We start from the raw sequence: 25513 nt of genomic DNA, 5'->3' as shown, positions 1-25513 counted from the left end.
CACTCTTCTCATATTTAATTGTTTTCTATTCAGGATAAGCTTACATTTCTCACATGCTAAATTCCCCACAGCATTGATTGGTCAAAAGATTTACGATAACATACAAAGGTAGTAGATACATTATTATGGATAAATCTCTTAAAGCAGTGCAGTTCTACTGACAGCTCCGGCTACTACACATCCCAGGCTAGTATTTTCCACTGGCAATGTGTTACGTAGGTTCCACAAACATATTTACTTTTAAATGGGCCGCTTTTGCCAGGAAGCACTGAACACTCAAATGATAAACTATTGCAAACAGCAACTTTCCAGTTTGTGTTCAATGAGCTCGCAAAGTAAAAGAAACAGATGGTGTAAAAGGATTTGGTAGAACTTTACAGCATTGCGGCTCAGTGACAAAACACCTGCTTGAGACTTCTGAACCTTGCTGTGTTTTTCCCCCATTTGTCATGCTTTCTATTCTACCTAGCTTCCTTTTGCTGGTAACCCGTGCTCTGTCGCTGGTATGTTACTAATTTCTCCCCCCCTCTCGCTTCAGTTCATATTATAGGCGGGATACTCCGCTTCGCCGGCAGCGCACTCGCGCTTGTGGATTTCCCAGACAGCCTGGGGGTGGCCACAATGGGAAACCCCATTGGCCGGCTGCCGGGATGGAGGATCCCGCTGCCGGCAGGGGCGTGGCGCACGTGGAAATGGGTCTGGTGGGACAGAGAATCCAGCCCATGTCTTTCATTCCATCACCCTCAGCCCTCTCCCCAAGCACTGCAGTGGTTATTTAATTTCTTCTCGTGTGTGCGTGCATATAATTTCACCTCCACCCACCGTGCCTCACATCCCCTCTCATCCTGTTTTAATTGCAGCCCCACTGCAATAATACTCAGTCGTGAGGATGGAGCAAACAATTTCAAACATTAACTGTTGGCTTTCCACATCTATGGGGCTTTTTCCTTTTGTTCTCTGTGCAAGGATTGATTGCCAATACTATTTGTGAGCATTTCTGAAGGTGGGCTTCTTCCAAAACCATGTTGGATAAACCCATGAAACTTGCAGCTCAGACCTTTCCTGATCACATTCCGTGGATGTATCTTGGGCGGCCTGCCTGCTGCTTGGCCTCTCCTAGTGCCAAATCAATCAAGAGTGACTCTACCTCCAACATTTCCCCCTTTGCTATGTGGGTGAAGACTGGCCTGGGCTGAATATCTGCTTTGGGTGGCACCGATGACCAAGTTTACCTTGTGGAAATATCTGAATGCCAAATCATGTTCCAATTTGGTCAGACAATATAGGACACATTGAAGATCCCTCTCTTATTAACCATCACAGAAATTCCTAAGAATAGTACGAATATAAAACTGGGCATATTATATACAGAACTCTGTGGCAATTCAATCAGAATGTACACACAATATTACGATAGTTACACTCAAAGTCAACAGCATCGAATAAAAGTTCATATAAAGACGTTACCATGCTAATATTATGCACACGCTATAAACATATGTCATTACAAGTTCAAACGCATTCACACCTTTTGAGCGTTAAGCAAGGATTTAATTGGAGATCACCTCCGAAGTTTCAAGAATAAAATGGAAGGAGGAAAAGAGAAATGGCTCTTGTTTTGTCCACACTGTGCACTATCCACCATCAGTCTCTGCCCAACTCACTGAATCTCAAACAAAACTCCACAATAGCCATTCGGTCTAAGATTGTGGTTTGTTCATCTGTGGCTCATTGACTTATTGAGAGATGCAAAGGCATTTATGTTCCAATCTTTCCAAGTTGTGGCTTGCTCTATGGTATTGGAAAACAGGGGGACATCGTAAACTATCAGGACCAATTCATCTGTACTTAAGAGTAATGATCAATACTACAAACTACCTTTCCCAGCGCAGAGCTATACATGATCGGAACATGATGCGGCAGTCACTAGACTCAGCCTGCTCAGGACCAAACCCATAACATGTACTCCAGTCACATGAAGATCGGTGGCAGAAGTATTGAATTGAGATTAACCTTAGACCTAGTAGCATACTGTTTAAAATATTTCTAACATTTTTTTCAGGTGGAAGAATTGAAGCAACAAGATCAAAATAAAGAAAACCTGAGAGAGAATTGGAGGGGGAGTGTAAATAGAGTAGTAGTGTGTTCTTAGCCCAAAAGGCAGCAAAGAAAAGTCAACTGGACCAAGCCCATGCCTTGGTACAATTACCCAGAAACAAAAAGGCACCTCATCTGGGCTTCAAGCACTGGTGAAGTGGAAGTCTTGCTCTGAAACTAGTGAGCAACATTTAGACCCATTTCCCTGTCCTATTGCTAATGGATAGCCGCATCTCAGATATGCAGAAAGGACAAGAACTGGGCAGCAGCTTTGTGCCCAGTTGTACAACCTCCTCTGCCTTACTTGGTGTAGTGCAAAACGTTAATTCAGTTGAGGGCACATGAAGGACAAAAGAGAGGAAAGAAGTCAAATTCTTCTTCCATACTCTCAGATACATTAAACATTGTTTCATTTGAAATCTAAAGTCATGGGGGGGGGGGGGGGGGGGGGAGAAGAGAGAGAGAGCAAGAGCGAGAGAGAGAGCGAGAGAGAGGAGCAATCCTGTAAACATGACCTTGGATTTCCCTTGGTGTTAGAACTAAAATGGTGCCTGAAGCCAAAATGGTGGCTAAGGCTGAACTGGTGGAGGGTGAGAGAATGAAAAGAGGCTTAAGACACCTCCGCTCAAAACAAAGATTTTCAGACATGTTGCACTGATGTTGAGAAAGAACACCAGCACTATATAACGGGTGAAAAACTAAGCCTAAAGATTCCATACTCAATGTCTAGATCATCAGCAGAAGGTCAAGTCATGGTTCCAAACACTAATAGCTACACGGATGTTCCTCTGTAAATGTGAAATTAGGTAGTAGTTGAGTTGTTGATGAAGGGAGGAAGCTGCTGTATTCTTGCCCACATAGTCTCTGGTTGCTCCACAGAGACTTCCTTACATATTGGCCTTTTGTGCAATGGCGCCTGATGGGTTGTGCAAGCTGTGAGTGTGGTATTTTCGGAGAGAGCCGGATGTGGTTTGAGGTACAGAAAAGTCGGGCTGGTCAAACTTTCTACAGCTGTATTAAAAAGGAACAGGAGAGTTAATTTTGGAACAGTATTGAATCAAAAAAATAAACAGGATATCAAACCTCAAACAGTCTGGCCCCTTTAACTTTTCTTTAGGGTTGTCATTTCTTCCCCCCACCCCCTTCCAGAAGATACTGTGAACACTGGAATGACACGTGACAAATGGGGGGTCACGTGTCAGGAATGCGAGAGTTCTCCCCTGGGCATGGGCGGGAGCAGGCACAACACATGCAAGAGCTGCTCAGTATTATTAATAAACCTCTTGGTTTGCCATATCTTGCCACCCAGTACTTACGCAGGTACTAACTCACGCCAGTGTTCCAGTTACGATCATGCAGCTCAGCCGAACAGGCATTCTTTTTATGCAAGTTTAGACAGCGAGTAATCACAAGTGGCAGTATTGAGGGTTTTCCTCACCATGTTCACTTAAGTCCACTCTTGACAGCTATACACTGAATACCAAGATAACAACCAAAAGCAGAATCCTCGGCAGTTTCTTCTTGCTCCCCATTACCTAGCATCAGGGGAGGTGGTGGCAAAGTGATATTGTCACTGGACTAGTAATCCAGAGACCCAGGGTATTGCTCTGGGTACCCAGTTCGAATATCAGCATGGTAGATGGTGAAATTTGAATTTAAATTAAATTTAAAAATCTGGAATTAAAAGTCATGAAACAATTGTCAATAAAAATCCATCTGGTTCACTAATGCCCTTTAGGGAAGGAAATCTGCTATCTTTACCTGGTCTGGCCTACATGTGACTCTAGACCCGCAGCAATGTGGTTGACTCTTAAATGTCATCTGAAATGGCCGAGCAAGCCACTCAGTTCAAGGGCAATTAGGGATGGGCAATGAACGGGGTGGTCAGTGACGCCCACATCCCATGAATTAATTTTACAAAGTGAGGGATTTCATAACTAAAAGCAGCTGGATCTCTAGAGCTCTGCTAGCTCCTGTGGTTCAGTTCCATCATGTACCGACCCATGGGAGCATTCGTAAGAAAACAGTTCTATTCAATGAGCAGCTCAGCATTATATGGGATCAGGCAAAATGGTTGACGTCATTGCTTCCACTGGACAACCATGTTTTTCCACTCTCCCGGGCTTAATTTGTTACCCTGGTGGTCAACTGTGATTAAATATGTTCCTGGAGGGGTGGCACGGTGGTTAGCACTGCTGCCTCACAGCACCGAGGACCCAGGTTCAATCCCTGACTTGGGTCACTGTCCATCTGGAGTTTGCACATTCTCCCCATGTCTGTCTGGGTCTCTCACCCCCACAACCTAAAGATGTTCAGGGTAGGTGGATTGGCCATGCTAAATAGCCCCTTAATTGGAAAAAAAAAGAATTAAGTACTCCTGGAGGCATCATCATGTCACTTGCAACACCTCTTCCCCCCCCCCCCCCCCCCCCACCTTGGTGATATACTACCTTCCTTGGAAAGAAAAAAAAAGGCTCATTACCCAATTGGATGATACTCGAATGTCAACCAAACAGCCCTTTATGAACATTGTGAACATAGAACATAACACAAGTGCAGAAGGAGATCATTCAGCCCATCGAGTCTGCACCGACCCACTTAAGCCCTCACTTCCACCCTATCCCCATAACTCAATAACCCTTCCTAACCTTTTTGGTCACGAAGGGCAATTTAGCATGGCCAATCTACCTAACCTTCACGTCTTTGGACTGTGGGAGGAAACCGGCGCACCCGGAGGAAACCCACACAGACACGGGGAGAACGTGCCGACTGCGCACAGACAGTGACCCAGCAGGGAATCGAACCTGGGACACTGGTGCTGTGAAGCCACAGTGCTAACCACTTGTGCTACCGTTATGCCATTTGTAATATTTTTTATATCAGGTAACGGGAAATATTCAAAGTAAATATTTTTAAATGTCCTGATGATACTTCGCCAGGGTTGCACCCACAGCAGTGTCCTGGATATTGATCTTCAATTTCCGGAGACTCCAGCCCTTGGAGGGTTGGCAACTTAACTTCTGGAGGTCATCAGGAATTGATCTCCGGGGCATCACTGCAAGAAGGCCCAGGGGAAACTCATTGGAGCATTAATTCCCCCTCCCCCCACCCACCCCGTTTTCTTTGAACACTTTTCTTTTTATTAAGTATGATAAACACAAGAGCTGTTTATTAAAAAAAACTTTTGACAGTCAAGCATCATCCAACTGGGTTAAGAGTTTGGTTTGCTTTCCAGTTGTGGGAGGATGGTGTGCTCTGACAGTAGATTTGTTAGAGGACCAATGATGAGAAAATATTGGCCACAGCATGTAATAAAAGCTCCAGGAACGTTTCCAATAAGGATTACCAACCCAACTCTGGTTTTGCTCCATTTACTTAATCTGTGAAGGAGTGAGTCATCAAAAGCAATATGACCTGAGGTGAGTTTTTTCACCTAGAGAAAAATGAGGGTGCAGCATTGGGACAAAACCCTGGAATTACCCTGGATAACAGCAGCTCTTAGCTGACACCCTCTCGCGTTGGGAGGTCTGGGCTGAACCCTCATAGCGTTTAACTTACCAAGCAAAGGCCAGCATGGCTGCAAACATTGCCAGCAGCAGGAAGAGCAGAATGGCAAGTATCACTGTGATGACAATCATCCCCCCGGTGCGGCGTCCAGGATTGGTGTCAATGCTATTGGGATCGGTAGCTAGAAATGAAAGCAGAGAAAAAAGGTTCAAAACCTATCGCAGGGATTACCATAACTCGCAGCCCCAGACCATCAAACAAACAGCAGAAAATTTGTAAGTTACCCAACCAAACTGGATTGAGGCCGAAAACAACAATTCTCCAGTTCTTGTCCCAGATGCTAGTGGACCTTTGCTTTATTTGTGTTCCCAGTTTATTTGGGATACGGGGATAGTACAGGATAATGGCGCTCAGGTAGATTCTAGTTGAATGGTGCAGCAGGGCACAGGGGCTAAATGGCCTAGTCCTATCTCCAATGTTCCTTTTTTATCTTTTAAACTTCACTTTAGCCACTTTACCCAATTCTCGTTTTCCTTCCAAATAAGGGGCAATTTAGCGTGGTCAATCCACCTACCCTGCACATCTTTGGGTTGTGGGGGTGAGACCCTCGCAGACACAGGGAGAATGTGCAAATTCCACACGGACAGTGACCCCAGGCTGGGATCAAACCCAGATCTTCAGCGGTGAGGCAGCAGTGCTAACCACTGTGCCACCATGCCACCCACTTTAGCCACTTTTAAATTGGCTCTAACTTAAGTGACAATTTGAGTTGGAGACTTGAGCCTCATTTAAAAGGCGACAGGATTCATATTTTTAAAAAGAATAATTTGGGGGGAGGGGGTGGGTTAGGAAATGCTGTTACATTCACTGAAGTTTCCTTTATTGAGTCTCGACCTCATGGCACAGTTTTGTAATAAAGGATGTCGAGATGTGTTTGGAACATAGAACATACAGTGCAGGAGGCCATTTGGCCCATTGAGTCTGCACCGACTCACTCAAGTCCTCACTTCCACCCTATCCCCGTAACTCAAAAACCCCTCCTAACCTTTTTGGACACTAAGGGCAATTTATCATGGCCAATCCACCTAACCTGCACGTCTTTGGACTGTGGGAGGAAACCGGAGCATCCGGAGGAAACCCACGCAGACACGGGGAGACCGTGCCGACTCCACACAGACAGTGACCCAGCAGGGAATCTAAACTGGGACCCTGTCGCTGGGTTTAGGCTTACCACTCCGCAGCTGGATTTCTTGTGTATATCTCGTTTCCCCAATAATATTAGGGGTAGTTAAATCAGGATTAACCAAAACATGCTTCATGTGACCCAAACACTGTGCCCACTGCCTTTCATGTAATATCTCAGTTCAGGTCAGTCTTGATGTGTGAAGTCCAAGTGGAGACGGACTCTGACCGAGACCATCGGTTCAGAGAAGCCCACTTCATATCGAACCAGAGTCTAAATCAGAGTCCGAGGAGACAGGGAGCGAGATCAGGCCTGTTAAAAAAAAAACAATTGGGCAGCCTGACTACCCCGAAATCAGTGTAGGGGGATTTTGGTTTGGTTGCATGGTAGACATCAAGATGTAACTTTACTACTGGTTAGATGGTTAAATGCAGGATATTAGAGAGTTGCATCTATTAATAGCCCTATTACTACCAGTTAGAACTTCCAATACAGAAGGAGGCCATTTGGCCCATCGAGTGTGCACCGATCCACTTAAGCCCTCACTTCCACCCTATCCCCGTAACCCAATAACCCCTCCTAACCTTTTTTGGTCACGAAGGGCAATTTATCATGGCCAATCCACCTAACCTGCATGTCTTTGGACTGTGGGTGGAAACCCACGCAGACACGGGGAGCGCATCATTGGGGTAACCCACAAATCCAGTCCTTGCGAGCCAGGAAGTTACGGCCCAATTATTTTATATTACCGTTGATTATAAGGGGAATCTGAGTGTTGCCAGTATTACAGTTAGTGATCATTTAAATTTTGCTGAGTCACCTTTAAGTTGGCGGTGGAATCAAATTTCCTCCCACTCCTTGCACATCCTGCTCACCCCCAGTGAATCCCACACACTCCCAATTCTTGATTCCCCCCCCCCCCCCCCCCTCTTCACCTGCTCGAAACATCTTGCAAAATAAACATACTGAAACGATCCAGTCTCAAGATACCCAAAATGACGGACTTGGGAGTCCAGCTTCATGTGATCCAAGCTCCAGAAGTGCCTCGAACCAGGGTCGAAAACCTTGGTGCCTGTATCCCATCGGTGAGTTCTACCTATTTTAACTCACTTTATCTTCCAATGTAATCAATTTCTATTTTCTAGTTACTGAAGAGACAAGGATCATTGGCCTCCCCGACAACATCAATGCTTACCACTCCGCAGCTGGATTACTTGTGTATATTCCGTTTCCGCAACAATATTAGGGGTAGTTAAATCAGGATCAACCAAAACATACTTCATTCTGAAAGCAAAAAATAAAAAGGTTAGGCCTGCGGTATCACTACCCAAACCCCACCCCACCCTTTCCCTACCCTTGGCCACACCTGCTGAGCAGAAGACCTGAGAATTCTCACAGAAACCGTAGGGCCTGACCTTTGGTCAGCATGTCCGGTGTTACTGCTTCGGAGTGCGCTGACCAATTTGGTCCAATAATTGGACCTGATCAAGTTGTTTGGGGGGGGGGGGGTAATGAGAGGCCTCAGGTGGGTTAGAGTGCAGACCCACACAGAGCACAGGGATCGCAGGCTCGACCACTCCCTCCCACGCCAAAGTGAGCTGGTCTCAGCCTGATGCTGGTTATCAGTTGCCACTCTAACATCCGCCATGACTTGGCAAAAAAAAAAGAGGACTTTATTATTCTTCTGCTGGGTTCAAAATTCATCACAGTCTGGAGCAGTCAGCTGCTGCTGGTTCTGATCACTTCATCCTAGATGTGGTTTGGAAGATCTCACTATCGTCGTCAAAGACAATTTTTCAGGGGCTGAATTACCGTTTTTTGGTTTTGAGTTAAATCAAAAATATGGCAACCAAATATGAAATGAAATGAAAATCGCTTATTGTCATGAGTAGGCTTCAATTAAGTTACTGTGAAAAGCCCCTAGTCCCCACATTCTGCCGCCTGTCCGGGGAGGCTGGTACGGGAATTGAACCGTGCTGCTGGCCTGCTTGGTCTGCTTTAAAAGCCAGCGATTTAGCCCAGTGAGCTAAACCAGCCCCTGTAAACCATGGTCAGCTCATGCGAGAAAAATCTGACGACGAAAGTAACTGGAATCCTTTAACTGAATATCAGTGCATCAAGCTATTGTGCACCAATTGAAGTCCGCTATTCTTTCACATCCAGCAGGGGGCTTGTGTGAGATTAAGATCTATCTCTGGGTCGCAGTTTTTTAAGTTCATTTATGGAGCGTAGGTATCTCTGGCTAGGCCAGCATTTATTGCCAATGCTTATTTTTTCTTGAGAAGGTGGTGGTGAGTTGCCTTCTTTAATCACTGCAGTCCTGTGATGTAGGTACACCAATAGAGCCGTCAGGTAGGGAGTTCCAAGATTTTTGACCCAGCGATAATGAAGGAACAGGGATGTATTTCCAAATCAGGATGATGCATGATTTGGAGGAGATCTTCCAAGTAATGATGCAGTCATATGTCTGCTGCCCTCATCGGTCTAAATGGTAGTGGGTTTGGAAGGCGCTGCCAAAGGAGCCTTGGTGAATTTCTGCAGTGCATCTTCTAGATGGTACACACAGCTGCTGTGTGTCGGGTGGTGGAGGGAGTGATAGTTTGTGAAAAGGATGCCAATCAAGAGAGCTGCTTTGTCTTGAATGGTGTCGAGCTACACGAGTTTTGTTGGAGATGCACTCATCCACACAAGTAGAGAGCATTCCATCACACTCCTTTTTTTTTTAATTTAGAGTGCCCAATTCACATTTTCCAATTTAAAAAAAAAAAAAATTTAGAGTACCCAATTATTTTTTCCAATTAAGGGGCAATTTAGCATGGCCAATTCACCTAACCTGCACATCTTTGGGTTGTGGGGGCGAAACCCACGCAGACACAGGGAGAATGTGCAAACTCCACACGAACAGTGACCCAGGGCCGGGATTCGAACCCGGGTCCTCAGCGCTGTAGGCAGCAATGCTAACCACTGTGCCACCCTACATTTTCCAATTAAGGGGCAATTTAGCGTGTTCAATCCACCTACCTTGCACATCTTTGGGTTGTGGGGGCGAAACCCACGCAAACACGGGGAGAACGTAAAAACACCACACAGACAGTGACCCAGAGCTGGGATCGAACCTGGGGCCTCGGCGCCGTGAGACTGCAGTGCTACCACTACGTCATTGTGCTGCCCTATTCCATCACATTCCTGACCTGTGCCTTGTAGATGGTGGTCAAGCTTTGGGAAATCAGAATGATTCCTAGCCTCTGGCCTGATCTTGTAGCCACAGTATTTATATGGATAGCCCAGTTCAGTTTCTAGCCAATGGTAACCTACAGATTGTGGATAGTCGGGGATTCAGCTTTGGTAGTGCAATTGAATGCCGAGGGGCGCTGGTTAGTTTATCTCTTATTGGAGTTGCTCATTGCCTGGCACTTGTGTGCCACAAATGTTACTTGCCACTAGCCAGTCCAAGTGCATATATTGAAAAATCCTGGTACTTGGCTTACTTTCTCATGCTGTTGAACACGGGGAAAGGGAGACAATGGAGTTCAGGCCATCCCAAAATACACTGCATCAATTAACACCTTTTAGCAATACTCGCAGACTGCATAATTTTAGTGGAGAATTGTTCACAGGCTAGGATTATCTTGATGGCCTCATCCCCATAGTAATTTTGGTGTTTTCTTTCACCCTGCAACATGAGAGTACTCTCAGACACAAAGCAATATTTGAGGAGAAGGAAAAAGAGAAGCAGGAAAATCATCAATTTCTCCCATTTTGCCGTCCCTTGAGCCAACTGCATCTCCCATTTTGAACCGTGTCATGTTCGTCTTGCAAGTGAATGGTTTGCTACTGCCAGCCATTGACTGGCAATTATTCACTTTTGAAAGTGTCACCTAAACACTCCTTCAACCAACACCAAAATACAAATCAGTTGTTCGTCACCTTGCTGTTAGAGAGCCCTTGCTTTGAGTAAATTAGCTACAATGTTTCTTATATGACTACAGCCAGAGTTTTACAGAGGCAGAAGTCCTGGCATTGGGGCTCAAAGAAGGGGTGACCCCACTTCACAGGCAACGGGAGCTACCCGAATGTGGCTATCCAGATATTCCTAGCGAGTGAATAATCCTCTGTTAAAATGGTGCGAATTGCGAGTTTGCTAAGGTGTTAGCTGAACCATTTTCTTCCTTTCCTAAAGTCAGTCAAATACCAGAATTTCTCAATATGTGCATTTTGCCTTTTCAAGATGGCAGCCCACCCCCAAGAGCTCCTGGTCCAATCAGAAAGCTGGCAACTCAGCAGTGCCACTGCCAGCGGTGGGCATTGCTGGAGCTGCAACTGGAGAATGAGGATGACCACGTGCCCTCCAGGATAAGTATGTGGGTGTTGGGAGACGCTGTGACCAGTGCATGGGGTCGCTGATGGCAAGCACCTGCTGCTGGGTAGCTCCTCCCTGGACCTTGGAGTTCCCATAAAGGACAGCCTTCCCACCAAAACGAACCTGCTGGAGGCCACTGGAGTTTACCTAATGGTGTCCCCATGTGGCGATGTGCAAAATGCTTCTTGAGGCAGAAAATGGCCTTTAATTGGCCACTTAAGTGATTTAACTGGGCTTCCTGTGGGTTACTACCTTTGCCAGCAAAATATCATGGTGGCAGCTAGACATTAGGCACCCTCCCGATGCCTTCCTTTATCATTTTGCCTGTCACCTCCCAGCCTTTTGCTACTCGGACCAGAATATCCGGTCCCATATTTCAAAAGTACCTCATTGGTTGTAGACCATTTTGGGATGTCCTCAAGACATGAAAGGTACTTTATATATGAAAATCTTCCTATCTCACCCATACAGTCTGACTTTATATCTATTTTGACTGTATTAAAGCACATCTGTTTGCACTACTGTCCATAATAAAACCCGATTGATGACCACCTCTTCTGGCTGGTCTTACCTGAATGTCCCACCAGTAGGTAATGGCACATTGCAATTTGGAGTTTTACAGGGCACTTCTGACCCAACTCGCAGAGCCAAGATCTCATTAGGGGTGGCGGTCGGTGGACAGACGTAAAAATCTCTTTCTGTTTTAACAGTGAAGTAAAAACCATTTGGTCCAGTGAAGGCGTCTTTGTAGGACAAGGCTGAAGTGTTCAAAAAATCATTTTTCATTTGATCAAACCTTGTAACTCCTAGATGTGAACAAGAATAAAATCAGTCAATTTTTGCAAACACAGGATTCACAATACGACGAGATAACACTGAATCAAAAGGGTGACGGAACGAAACGTTCAAAACATAGATTATGTTCACCGTCCATTTTGTGCTTCCATTCACTCTAATCATTTGAAGCTCATTTAACAATCAAAACTGGGTAGAGGGGCAAAGGGTACATATTCACAAAGAATTATTTCATGGGATGTGGGCATCAATCCAGCATTTGTTGCCTGTCCCAATTGCCCTGGAACTGAGTGGCGTTCCCCATTTCAGAGGGGCAGTTAACTGTCAACCACTGCTGTCAATCTGGAGTCACATGCAAGTCCGACTGCGTTAGGAGGGCCAATTTCCTTCTCTACAAAAGGACATTAGGAAACCTGATGGTTTAAAAAAAAGAATACATTTAGGGTACCCAATTCTTTTTTTCCCCAATTAAAATGGGCAATTTAGCGTGGCCAATTCACCTACCCTGAACATCTTTTTGGGTTGTGAGGGTCAGACACAGGGAGACTGTGCAAACTCCACACGGACAGTGACCCAGGCCCGGGATCGAACCCGGGTCCTCGGCGCCGTGAGGCAACTGTGCTAACCACTGTACCACCTTACTGCCCTACCTGATGGGTTTTTACAACAGTGAAATTATAATTGTCTTTGGTCACCATAACGGAGACTAGAATTACATTCCAGATTCATTAACTAAATTCAAATTCTACCAGTTGCTATAGTGGAATTTGAACACACTACAAAATTAGCCTGGGATAGAGTAGACGCAGAGGTCACTAGTCCAGTGACAATATCAGTAAACCACCATCTATCCTCTTAAAGTAGTGATGCAATTTACCATTGCCGTCATCAACTGCAGACAAAAAACTGGCGCTCATTTCCAAGGAATAGAATTCAAAAGCAGAAGGTTATGCTACATTTGGTTGGAGCATATTTTGAGTATGGGGAGGTCAGTTAGCTCAGTTGGCTGGGCGGCTGGTTCATGATGCGGAGTGGTGCCAACATCGCGGGTTCAATTCCCGTACCAGCTGACGTCATCCATGAAGGCCACGCCTTCTCAATCTTGCCCCTCACCCGAGGTATGGTGACCCTCAGGCTAAATCCCTCAGGGGAGAGCAGCCTATGGTCCTCTGGGTCTATGGCAGTTTTCATTTGGAGTATTGTGAACAGACCTGGTCTGTATACCATTATTAAAGCACTGTACAAATATATGAATGTACAGATATAATCCCAGAAATACAACATAGACACGCACAGACAGTGACACAGCAGGGAATTGAACCTGGGACCCTGCGCTGTGAAGCCACAGTGCTAGCCACGTGTGCTACCGTGCTGCCCACAATTACCTCATCCCCGAGGTAAAGCCATTTCAGACTTAACAGTGCAATACTTACCAGTTGAATTAGCCACGATCAACCAAATCTTGCAGGTCGTGCAGGACGTTTCAATAGAGTCAAACACACAGCGCGGCTGTTCAAGCGCAACTGTTGTTTGAGTGATTCTTCCCTCTACCCTGGTTGGCACAATTTCAGGGGTATAAGCGACTTTGGTTGGAACTGAAAAAAAACCAAATTAGAGTATTCAGCTACATTCTGTTAGAACCAGCAGGTCAAAGAGATTGAGTAAATCCACCCAAACCAAATTAAAGTTCCAGGTTAAAGTCCAACAGGTTTGTTTGGAATCACTAGCTTTCGGAGCGCAGCTCCTTCAACAGGCGAGTCTCGCAGCTCCTTCATTACTCACCTGTTAAAAGCTGGTGATTCCAAACAAACCTGTTGGACTTTTGTTGTAAGACTTATTACTGTGCCCACCCCAGTCCAACAGTAGCATCTCCACATCATGAAAAAATAAAATTCCTTACGACACATTCCAAACACACTTACTGGAAGTGCAACTCATTCACTGGCCGGCACTTCCCATAAACACCAGCACTCCTAACACCATGGAGGTGAAGGTGCAGTTAAGAAGCACAGTAGCTTATACATCTCAAACTAACCAGGCTCCAAATATAAACACCTAAATATTGCCCTGATTAAACAAGACGTGTTATTCTCATTTCCCGTCTTTCACTATTTTCGAAGAGTATTCTTCCCTACAGGCCATTTAGCTTATCAGTTGTTGGGAAAATGCTGGAATTTATTATTAAGGAAGTCTTCCAACAATGCACTTGGGCTTTACTAAAGCGGGGTCATATTTGACAATTCCATTCAAGTTTTTTGAGGATGTAACAAGTAGGATAGATAAAGGGGAACCAGTAGGCGTCATATAATCGGATTCCCAAAAGCATTCGAAGAGGTGACACACAAAGATGAATAGGCAAGATAAGGACTCATGGAGTTGCGGGTAATATATATAACATGGATAGAGATTGGCTAACAGCTAAAAGGTAGAGACTGGGCATAAATGGGGCTTTTTCAAATTGGCAATGAATCGTGGAGTGGTGCAGGGATCAATGTCGGGGCCTCAACTCTTTACAACCCATATGGATGACCTGGGGATGGGGAGACAGAGAGTAAGGCATCCATGTTTACTGGTGGCACCAAGCTAGGTGGAAAGATAAGCTGTGGGGAGGACACAAGAGGGCGGGATTCTCCAGCCGCGCCTGCTCAGCCACGGAAATTCCCACCCGAGGTCAATGGACCTTTACATGGTCCGCGTCCCGCCTGTGGCCGTCTTGCAGTGGGCGGGGTGGAAGAATCAAGCCCGGAGGGGCTACAAAGAGATATTGACAGATTAAGTGGATGGGCAACAAGATGGCAGATAGGAGTACAACGCAAGGAAGTGAAGTTATTTAGTTTGAGTACATGAATGGAATTATTTTTCAAAAAAGGTGTGAATCCTGCAAGTGTTGATGTCCAAAGAGACAGAAAGTTGATGTGCAGGCACAGTTAACAATTAGGAAGGCAAATTGCAACTTGGCCTTTGTTACACAGGGATTGAAATACAAGAATAAAATCTCGCTGTAGTTGTCCAGGGTTTTGGTGAGACCACATCTGGAATACTGTGTGCAGTTTAAAGCAAAGATATACTTGCACCGGAGACAGTTCACTAAACTGGTTCCTGGGAAGAGGGGGTTATCCTGTGATGAGAGGCTGAGTAAATTGGGTTACTATTCACTGGAGTTTGAAAGAATGCGAGGTGATCTCAGCATTTGATAGGGTGGGCGCTGAGAAATTGTGTCCACTGGTCAGGGAATCTAAAATAGGAGAGAAAACATAGGATAAGGATCCGATCATTTAGGACTGAGAGGAGGAGAAAGGGTTGTAAATATTTGGAATTCTCTACCCAGAGGTGAATACTCCATTGGTAAATACATTTTATGTCTGGGATAGACAGCTTTTTGAACTCTCAGGAAATCAAGGAATATAAGGAATGGGCAGGAAAGTGCGTATCGAGCCCAAGATCAGCTATGATCATATTCAATAGTACAGCAGGCTCGATGGGTCACGTGTCTAGTCCTGCTCCTATTTCTCATTTTATTCTTTTGGTGAATGATAGAGGTTCAATGTAATCAGGCCAACCACAATTGCAACCAAAATATCACCATGTCTATGTCATCAGGCCAATCACAGTTAAAAGCCCTGTGCCAGCTTAATGCCACTTGAAACTTCACGGTCAGCAAGAAAATTCTGGTTGAAATAGAAATATCAGTATCTAAAATCTCAGCATCGGTAAGTCTACATAGATTTAGTACTTTGCCTAATTTGACTGAGCTAAATGTAGTTCAAAGTTCTGGAATGAAGACATTCACTGCAGGAGTTGACCCTTGGAAGGATGGCCATCTGGAGTAGATACAAAAAGTCAGGAGTGCTCAAAGTAAACATACTAATTTTTTTTAAAATCAGTAACTTCTAGAGAGGACAGGAAAAGGAAACAATAATCTCCCCAAGACCACCATCATACCCTGCCCCCCTGTTATTCTGATTAAGACACTCTTCGGTTAAAGATACGTTGTCGACAGCAGACGCCAGACTCCTGCTGTGGATTGCACCCTTTAATTAAACAGAGGCCTCCAGAGGCCCAGCTGCATTAGAAAGCCATAGGATCTTCTCTTTAAACCAAACACACCAAGCTAAAGATCAGCTTCAAGCCAGGTTTCTGTTTCCCAATGGGAAAGTGATGCCGGTGTGAAGTCCCACTCTCCCAGATATTATTTGGTTTTAAAATAGGTGTTTCGACATTTGCCCAATTTTCTGCCCTCCTTACCAATGATTCTGATTCAGCCCAGGGTGTGACTTAACTTCCAAGCCATTCTCCTGATTCGGATCATAGGTCCGTGTCCCCGTAGCCCACAGCCCTCATCCCAGCCCTCACGCCTGCTGGTAACTCTCCCATTCATTGCAGAGTGGCTTCACATTGTAAAGAGCAATTGGGTTAGGAGAGGATACCAATCTCAGCTCTTCTTCAAATAATGCTACAACATTTTTGCCATTGGGTGGAGCAGCTGGTTCATCTTTCGGGTTAAGCACGCAGAAATATCTCAGGAGGGGCACAGATAAAGTAGACAGGAAGAAAGCTTTGCTCTTGGTGGAGGTATCAATGACCAGGGAGCATAGATTTAAGGCGAGGGGCAGGAGGTTTAAGAGGGGATGTGAGGAAAAGCTTTTTTTCCACCCAAAGGTGGTGGGAGTCTGGATCTGGTGGTGGAGGCAGGGACCCTCATAACATTCAAGAAGTATTTGGATGTGTACTTGCGATGCCAAGGCATACAAGGCTATGGGCCAAGTGCTGGAAAATGGGATTAGAATGGTTAGGTGGTTGTTTTTGACTGGCGCAGACATGATGGGCCAAAGGGCCCTTTCTGTGCTGTGCACCACTATAACTGAATGCAGCACTCCCTCAGGTTGGCACTGCCTTGTCAGGTCAAGAACACGTGCTCCAATTTCTGGAGTGGGACTAACCATAAAACCTCCTGATTTAGAGGCAAAGGCAAAGCAATTTGTCAGCCTGGGCTCACTGGTTGCACACTTCCAAAAGCTTGAACACACAATATAGGCGAATGATTCAGTGTAATACTGAGGGGTGCTTCACTGTTGGAGGTGTCCTCTTTCAGGTGGGATTTTAAACGGAGGTCCCATCTGCCCTCACAGGATGAATACGAACATAGAACAGTACAGCACAGAACAGGCCCTTCAGCCCTCGATGTTGTGCCGAGCCTTGTCCGAAACCAAGATCAAGCTATCCCACTCCCTGTCATTCTGGAGTGCTCCATGTGCCTATCCAATAACCGCTTGAAAGTTCCTAAAGTGTCCAACTCCACTATCACAGCAGGCAGTCCATTCCACACCCTAACCACTCTCTGAGTAAAGAACCTACCTTGGACATCCCTCCTATATCTCCCACCCTGAACCTAAAAGTTATGCCCCCTTGTAACAGCAACATCCAATCCGAGGAAATAGTCTCTGAACGTCCACTCTATCTATCCCCCTCATCATCTTATAAACCTCTATTAAGTCGCCTCTCATCCTCCTCCGCTCCAGTAAGAAAAGCCCTAGCTCCCTCAACCTATCCTCATAAGACCTATCCTACATACCAGGCAGCACCCTGGTAAATCTCCTTTGCACCCTTTCCAATGCTTCCACATCCTTCCTATAGTGAGGTGACCAAAGATTGAATGGTCCTTTTCCAAAAAGAGGTCCAGGGGTGTTCTCCTGGCTAAATCAATCAAAATCTAAGTTAGTAATCTTGTTTATGGGTCCTTCCCGTGAACAGATTAGCTGGCACATTTCCCGAATTTATGGACGTACTTCAAAAACACTTCATTTGCTGCAAAGCTCTTTTCAGATATCCGGAGGTTGTGAATGATGTATTTCATGTGTGGTGCTGGTGCCTCTTGGATGGCATTAACATTGTCCCTTCATAGGGTGGCACAGTGGTCAGCACTCCTGCCTCACGGCGCTGAGGACCCAGATTCGATCCCGGCCCACTGTCCATGTGGAGTTTGCACATTCTCCCAGTGTCTGTGTGGGTTTCACCCCCACAACCCAAAGATGTGCAGGTTAGGTGGATTAGCCTAAACACAAAATTGCCCCTTAAAAAATTGGGTCTTCTAAATTTTATTTATTTTTTTTTTTTAAATGATCCCTTCACAGGGTCTTTGTTTTTCCAATCGATTCAGTACCACAAGCAAAGATCACTTTGCCTGCCTGGAACACAACATTTTGTGTGTTTGGGACGGACACCTGCATCAGAAAATCATCTCAAAACCTCCTCCAGGTTTGCTGGGTGTTCTTTTTCTGTGACTCGTGATTAGTACATTGTCTAAATATACTGCCACCTTAGGTAGTGCTTGAAGAATGTTCTCCGTCACATGATGAAAAATGACGCATGCCGACGTATTCCGAAGGTTAGGCACGTATAAACCCTTCTGGGTGTTAATCACCACGTATTGCCTGGACGACTCATAATTCTAGCTGGAGGCAGGCATGACTTATATTGAGTTTGGTGAAGGTTTGACCTCCTAACAATTTGGCATATAGATCATCAATGTGTGGCATGGGGTACCAATTTACACATGAGGCTTTATTATCCGGTAGTTTATAGCTTCTGCAAAGGCAGACCAACTTGTTGAGCTTGAAGATGGCGACTATTGGTGCAGCCCTCGGACTTGCCTGGGTCATGCCCTTTAGCAACAGGCAGCCTTGTGGCTGACACTTGTACTCCGAAGAGGGGGCTTCCCTGGTCCTTCAAGGGTCATCCAGCCATCTTTTGAGATGCCATAATATCCTGACTGAATGTTGAGTTGTTGGTGGATGAGGCAAGTGGTCACCTACGCTGGGAATGCCGACTTTTCTGTATGAGGGTCCTCCCCACCCCCATCCTGAGAACGCTACTGACATCATCCCTCGAGTTCTTGGCCCCCTTTCGATAGCCCTATTGGGGTTTAGGGTGGGTATTGCGACACTATTGCTCCCCCACACTAGCCAATGGTGTAGCACCTCGGTGAGGGACGGGTCAAACTTGCAGCATTCAGCCAGCTTCCTTAATCTAGCCAGGATCTCTATCATGTGCTCCCCAGGCGTCCTGCCAGCCATTTTGAATCGGTAACACTGGAGAATTAAAGACAGCTTTGGGTCGTATTGGTTCTTTACTAGATCCACAAGCTCAGTTAACGTTTTAGTGTCAGAGGGTGCAGGGTAAGTGAAACGCTTATTAATGCTGAATGTCAGGGCCCCACATTACTTTGTCTGTCATCTCCTATGCCGTTGGCATGGGAGATTGTAGCGCATACACTCAACGTACTGGGGCATGACCTCCATGTCCACATCGCAAGGCTCGAGCTTCCCAAAAAAAAAACGTAATTTCCGGGTTTTTCTTTTTGCTTTCTTACCGGAGCTGTCGGGAGGAGTTTCAAAAAGGCCGCTCAGAATCCCGTGCCTGATCCTCGTCGCCAATGTAATAATTATAGGCGATATGGAGTGAAAGGCCAAATTGGTTTATTTTAAACTGAAAATTAAGCCCCTACCATGACACAGAAAACAAACGTCCCAGCCCAGGACTATCGGGCACTGTCGGTCCGGCTCGGGGAGCGACATTTTAAAAGGACCCAGTAACAAGTCCCAGCTGGGTGGGCCTCCACCCACTCACCATGGGAACCTGTATTCTTATGAAGCCCACGGGGAGATCAACCAGTGATCCCCGTGGCCCTCGTCAGGGTCACCATCTTGTGGATGCTGGAAATCTACAATAAAAACAGAAAATAGTGGATGAACTTAGGTCTGTCAGTGTGTAAGAGAAAAAGAGTTAATGCTGCAAGCCCAATATGACATTTGGCCTGATGGGCAGCTATAGACAATTTGCATACTGCAGGACAGGTTTGTTTAGTACTTAATAATGTAATAGTATTATGATAAAAAGAGTGGAAGCTAAATGTTACAGCTGGTTTTATTTGGGCTGGAACAGGCTGTTAATAATACAGGCCGTCTTATGCTCCAAAAGTTAAATGTCAGCTGGTTAAGACAAAATATCTCAGAATTTCTTTTGATGTTCAGTCACAGGCTGTGGGTGTCGCTGACAAGGTCGGCATTGCTTGTCCCCTATTTCCCTTGAAAAGGTGGTGCTAAGTCACATGGTGTAGGATTACCAACAGCCAGCGCAGATAGGAAGGGAGTTTTTTTTAAAGTTACAAACACAACTGCCCTGATTCAATCACATTGGAATAAAGTCAGTCATGTTTCAATTTCAATCACATTCCTAAATATCTGCAGCTGCTAATAACATGCCACTAGCTGTTCGGAGACGTGGTGGTTAATGGTGGAGTGCGCCGTGTGGAGTTTGCACATTCTCCCATATCTGTGTGGGTTTCACCCCCACAATCCAAAGATGTGCCGGTTAGGTGGATTGGTGGTTAATGGTGGAGTGCGCCGTGTGGAGTTTGCACATTCTCCCATATCTGTGTGGGTTTCACCCCCACAATCCAAAGATGTGCCGGTTAGGTGGATTGGTGGTTAATGGTGGAGTGCGCCGTGTGGAGTTTGCACATTCTCCCATATCTGTGTGGGTTTCACCCCCACAATCCAAAGATGTGCCGGTTAGGTGGATTGGCGATGCTAAATTGCCCCTTAATTGGAAAAAAAATGAAATAATTGGGTACTCTAAATTTATATTAAATTTTTTTTTTTTTTTTTTAAATGCTGGAGTGCGATTCACCAGACCCACACCATTTTTCTATCCTCACCCTATCCATCAGCTTGTCCCCAAGTTGCTAAACTCTTACAAATATCTGTACATATTCTCCGATTCTGATTATTTTAGACTTTTCTTACCAACTCAAACAAGTATAAAAAAGGGATCTGATCATTGGGATGACCACCAATGAGAATGACCATTTAGCACATAATTTATCCATGGGCTATTATAGTCTGCCATCATGGCATCTAACTACCTCGTCAAAAATTCCAAGAGTTTTTTGCCTCCCCTACCCCACCCTACAGATCATTCCGGGTATCAGTGTTTGAGAGAAGACATGTCTCAATTTTGACACTATTTGGTCTATGTGCTAGAGATCCCTGCCCCTGAACGCCATCTGGTGACCCACACATGGAAGTGGTTCCCCGAATTTACCTTTAACCAGTTTGTGCCTATGCCCCTTTGTTCTGCGGCATGGTTTAACTAGGAGTGCTCATGGCTAACCTTGTTCCAATACCTCACACAACGCAAAAGGAGGTGATTTAAAAAAGGACACTTTGCAAAGTCCAAAGATGTGCAGGTTAGGTGGAATGGCCAAGCTAAATTGCCCACAAGATGTGCAGGTTAGGTGGGGCTTTGGGGATAGGGCGGGGGAGAGAGCCTACTAAAAGGTGCTCTTTCAGCGGGTCGGTGCAGACTCGATGGACCAAATGGCCTCCTGCACTGTAGGAATGAAGAGTCCAGTTTTCTCTGTGCTATACAGTCTTGACTCAAGTTAAACAGGTAGAAATTCCAAATCAATGTAACACAGAAATAAGAGCCAACAGCTTCTAAAATGGACCCGATATCCCAGATGTGAATGGTACAGAGGCAAGTTGTGCCCACAAGTGTGGGTTGATGTGCCCACAGGTGGCACTCTTGATCCCCACAGTTTTAACAAGTTAGTCTCGATGGGTTTCAAGTATCAGCGCCCACGGTACCATTCCAGTGTCATCGGGTACCCTGCACCAGCCTAATTGATCCATCAAAGGTGACCGCTTGCAGGTTTGTGGATGTAACAGTTGGAAAGCGGTCTTTTCTCTTCTACCACGGACTCTCCTAAGCGGCAAAGGTGTAATCTTGTAGGTTGGTACAGCCCTGTCCATCTCGGTTAGTACTTTCATCTTCCATTGACCCAGATGAGATCCACTGTGCAGTTACCATAACACGAGTCCTGGTCTCTGGTGCCTGGCAGCAAAGTTGCTGTTTCATTCTCTTCCCTTTTTGTTTTGTGGCGAGTGCAGCCAAACAGCACAAGGTAGAACGAGCAGATCCCAAAGAAGCACTCACTGAGATGGAGTCAGGATCCAGAGTAAAATATGTCCACTAATAATGACATGAATCAGGGGAAATTGCCACTGAGGACTCATTAACCAATGTAATTCCAGGTGCTCACAAAGCGAGGCATTGTCAGTTCATTTGTCCAATTTTTCAGTTCATAATTTTCCAGCACTGTCAATTAATATTTGCAGCTTTTGTTTACCATTTTCTTGTTTTTCACTTACCTATTTCCACTTTCAAACTTTTCTTTTATTGTCACCTTTTGGTTGATCATTTCTGTACCTTTTGGTGCATCTTTTCTTTTTGCCCATTTACCCCTTTGGGACTTGTTCTGGTCAATGCATCCGTTGACCTTTTTAAAATCAACTTTTTACTCATTTTTGTCAGATACCACCTCGGCTGGAGTGAATGAGGGCTCGGCCCCCCCCCCCCCCCCAATCAACAAGTTTCACAAAGAGTAAAACAGAAAAGAATAAATTTAGTTGTATTGCAACACCAAGTTTTATGCACAAAAAAAGCACTTGAGGATCTTAAGAGAGAATTGGTGGAAATTACATCTTGTGGGAAGGTTCAGAAAGATAAAGTTGGAGAATCCCTGATTTATACCATTGAGGCAGGCTTCCTTATCAGATCAACTCACAGCCCTATTGTGCTACTGGGAAGATGGGAGTTAGTGGTGCATCCACCTGAGCTGCTTCATCGGTACAGCTGTGTCAAACCCAACAACTTATTTTTATTTCTTCACAGAATGTTGGCATCACTGGCAAGGACAGCTCATCTTAACCATCCCAAAATTGCCATAAGAAGCTGGTACTGATCCACCTCGACTACAACGGAGTGGCTTATGGGCCATGTCAGAGAGGCAGTTAAGAATCAACCACATCGCTGTGGATCTGGAGTCACATGTGGGCCAGACCAGGTAAGGACTGTGGTGATATGCATCACTGTAAATACACAAGGGGTTAATGTAAATACACGTAGACTAGATAGACACTAGAGGGAGCACCAGAGACATGACACACAGACATTCAACCAATAGGTCAGTAAGATAGGACACGACCAATGGGCATTCACGATACACACAGAGGTGACACCACCACAGGAGGGCATTACACCAACCCATATAAAATGGACACAGCACACATGATCTAGATTGGTTCGTCAGTCTGAGTAGCTATAATGAAAAATGAAAAAATGAAAATGAAAAATTGCTTATTGTCACGAGTAGGCTTCAATTAAGTTACTGTGAAAAGCCCCTAGTCGCCACATTCCAGCGCCTGTCCGGCAGGATTAACGGGAGAGTCGAATCCAAGTAGGAGAATTGTTAACAGTTTAAATAAACATGTTAAAGCTATCTCCAAGTCTGAACCTTCCTTTGTCAGAGTGAACATCAAGGAAGCAGCTTATGCTACGTCAAGAGTATAACAAAACAAGGACGGCAGATTTCCTACCCTAAAGAGGTCATAAAGAGATTTTTTTCTTGGTTAAACAATCCAGTTTATTTAATTAAACTGAATTAAAATTCCTTTGGTGGGAAGGGAATTCCTGACTCCTTCCTGATCATTAATTCTGAGCTCTGGAATGATTAGTACAGCAAGGCGACCACTTTACCACCACTCCCAAGCATAGTGTCCATAAGCACACCCTGGACTTTTAATAATAGGCTTACATTAACACTACAACAAAGTGACTGAAAAGCTGCTAGTCGCCACATTCCAGTGCCTGTTCGGGTACAGAGGGAAAATTCAGAATGTCCAAATTACTTGAAAGCACGTCTTTCGGGACTTGTGGGAGGAAACGAACCCACACAGACACAGTCTTCGCATAGAGAGTGACCCAAGCCGGGAATTGAACCTGGGACCTTGGTGCGGTGAAGCAACAGTGCTAACCACTATGCTACCGTGCCAGCCGATCAGTCATACATCCACAAATCCAGTTGTTTCGTTGCCACGTGCAGACTGGAGAGTCATTTGGTCTACGGTGCTCTCCCCAAACATCGACTGCATTCACACTGCAAGCTAGAGGCAGCATGAGATGGTGCTGACATTAGTTATGGTGCAAGTCAAAGACACCGGCTTCGCAGTGTGCGGAGGCATTCTGCAGGTTCCCCACTGACTGCAGACCACCACAATCGGTTTGAATCCATTGGGAAACATGTTCCAAACACATTACACCAATGCAAATACACCCTTATCGCAAAATCACAGGGGGTGGGCGGGTAGCAGTCAATGGATAAACGAGGCGAGTGATTGAAGTAAGCTTGGAAGTTGGTGGGGCTGGAAGTTTGGAAGACACCTCATTATCTGACAGAGATTGTAGACAGTGTACAAAACCATACTTTGGAATGAAAGGGAGGATTTGGAAAACAACGTGCAAAGAACAAGACCCAGCAGCGCCATTTAAGAAACAAATCTAAATAACACATGACCCAGCGATAAACAATTACTCACGAGGAGATCAATGTGCAGAATCTCAAACAGAAGATTTTCCTTTTTTTAAATAAAAACCCAGCTTGCCTGAGCCCCGCCCCCACCAATACAGTAAGGTCCCTGAACATTGTTCCAGGCGGCCCTGGAGAAATTGGTTCATTTTTTTTTCTTTACCTCCATTTGCAGCACCGCACAGGATGCACAGCAACACGACCTGGACAAGCGACTTCATCTCTCCCGCCTTTGCAGCCGCCTGTCGGACTAAATCCCTTTCTGCGCCGGTGTGGCTCCTCAGTTTCTTTTGACGTGACAATGCCTCTCGGCGACTGTGGCCAAACGAGTTGGACCAGCTCTCTGAGCACCGTCCCTTGCCAAAAGGTGTGGTTCAACGGCAATTAAGCAAGAACAAAATGACACACACGAAACTAAAAACCCAGAGGAGCTCAACTTTCCGGGGACTTAAAAAAACAACTTAATTCCACCACCAACCCTATCCCTACACCATACATTGTTTTTTCTGGCAAGCAATTTTAAGAATTCAAGTCAACCAACTTTTCTTTTGGATGTTGCTCCAATCATTATTTAACGATTGCCAATTAATTTGAAGCGAGTGCAGGTGGTTTTAGTCGCCACTGGTGGGAAAAAAAAGGTTCTTCTATCACAGAAGTCAAGAACAATCTTATGATTAATAACCAGTATTTCACCAATGGCAAAAAGTTAAACTTCCCACTTGGTTAACCGGTCTGCTTCAGCCTTTGAAAAGGACATTTGCAATTAAAAGTCAGAGAGGTAGGGCAGCATGGTGGCGCAGTGGGTTAGCCTTGCTGCCTCACGGCGCCAAGGTCCCAGGTTTGATCCCGGCTCAGGGTCACTGTCTGTGTGGAGTTTGCACATTCTCCCTGTGTCTGTGTGGATTTCACCCCCTACAACCCAAAGATGTGCAGGGTAGGTGGATTTGCCATGCTAAATTGGCCCTTAATTGGAAAAAATGAATTGGGTACTCTAAATTTATTTTTTAAAAGTCAGAGAGGTTTTGCAGCACAGAAAGAAGCCCTTCGGCCCATTGTGTTTGCATTGGCCATCAAGACCATATCTATTCTAATCCCATTTCCCAGCACTTGGTCCGTTGGCCTTGTATACCATGGTGTTTTAAGA

General features: G+C 45.3%; 1 protein-coding gene across 1 annotated transcript; it reads right to left on the bottom strand.

Moving 5' to 3' along the window:
• On the bottom strand, positions 1–24732 carry upk3b (uroplakin 3b). Its single transcript, XM_038813757.1, has 6 exons — positions 24533–24732; positions 13376–13537; positions 11719–11953; positions 7983–8071; positions 5656–5785; positions 1–3108 (listed from the first exon to the last, which is right to left on the bottom strand). Exons 1-6 carry the CDS (start codon positions 24588–24590, stop codon positions 2985–2987), a joined length of 798 nt encoding a protein of 265 aa, XP_038669685.1. The 5' UTR covers positions 24591–24732; the 3' UTR covers positions 1–2984.
• Between the last annotated feature and the right edge of the window lie 781 nt (positions 24733–25513).

This window comes from Scyliorhinus canicula, chromosome 12 (genome assembly GCF_902713615.1).
Source record: "Scyliorhinus canicula chromosome 12, sScyCan1.1, whole genome shotgun sequence".
In the NCBI taxonomy this organism is placed as follows: domain Eukaryota; kingdom Metazoa; phylum Chordata; class Chondrichthyes; order Carcharhiniformes; family Scyliorhinidae; genus Scyliorhinus; species Scyliorhinus canicula.
This window is presented reverse-complemented; position numbering and strand designations above follow the sequence as displayed.

Coding starts and splice junctions, on each gene's coding strand:
- upk3b (XM_038813757.1), bottom strand. CDS start 24,590: ATGAAGTCGCTTGTCCAGGTCGTGTTGCTGTGCATCCTGTGCGGTGCT. Junction 13,538..24,532: donor GTGCGGTGCTGCAAATGGAG/GTAAAGAAAAAA, acceptor GTTTTTTTTCAG/TTCCAACCAAAGTCGCTTAT. Junction 11,954..13,375: donor GATCGTGGCTAATTCAACTG/GTAAGTATTGCA, acceptor GTTCACATCTAG/GAGTTACAAGGTTTGATCAA.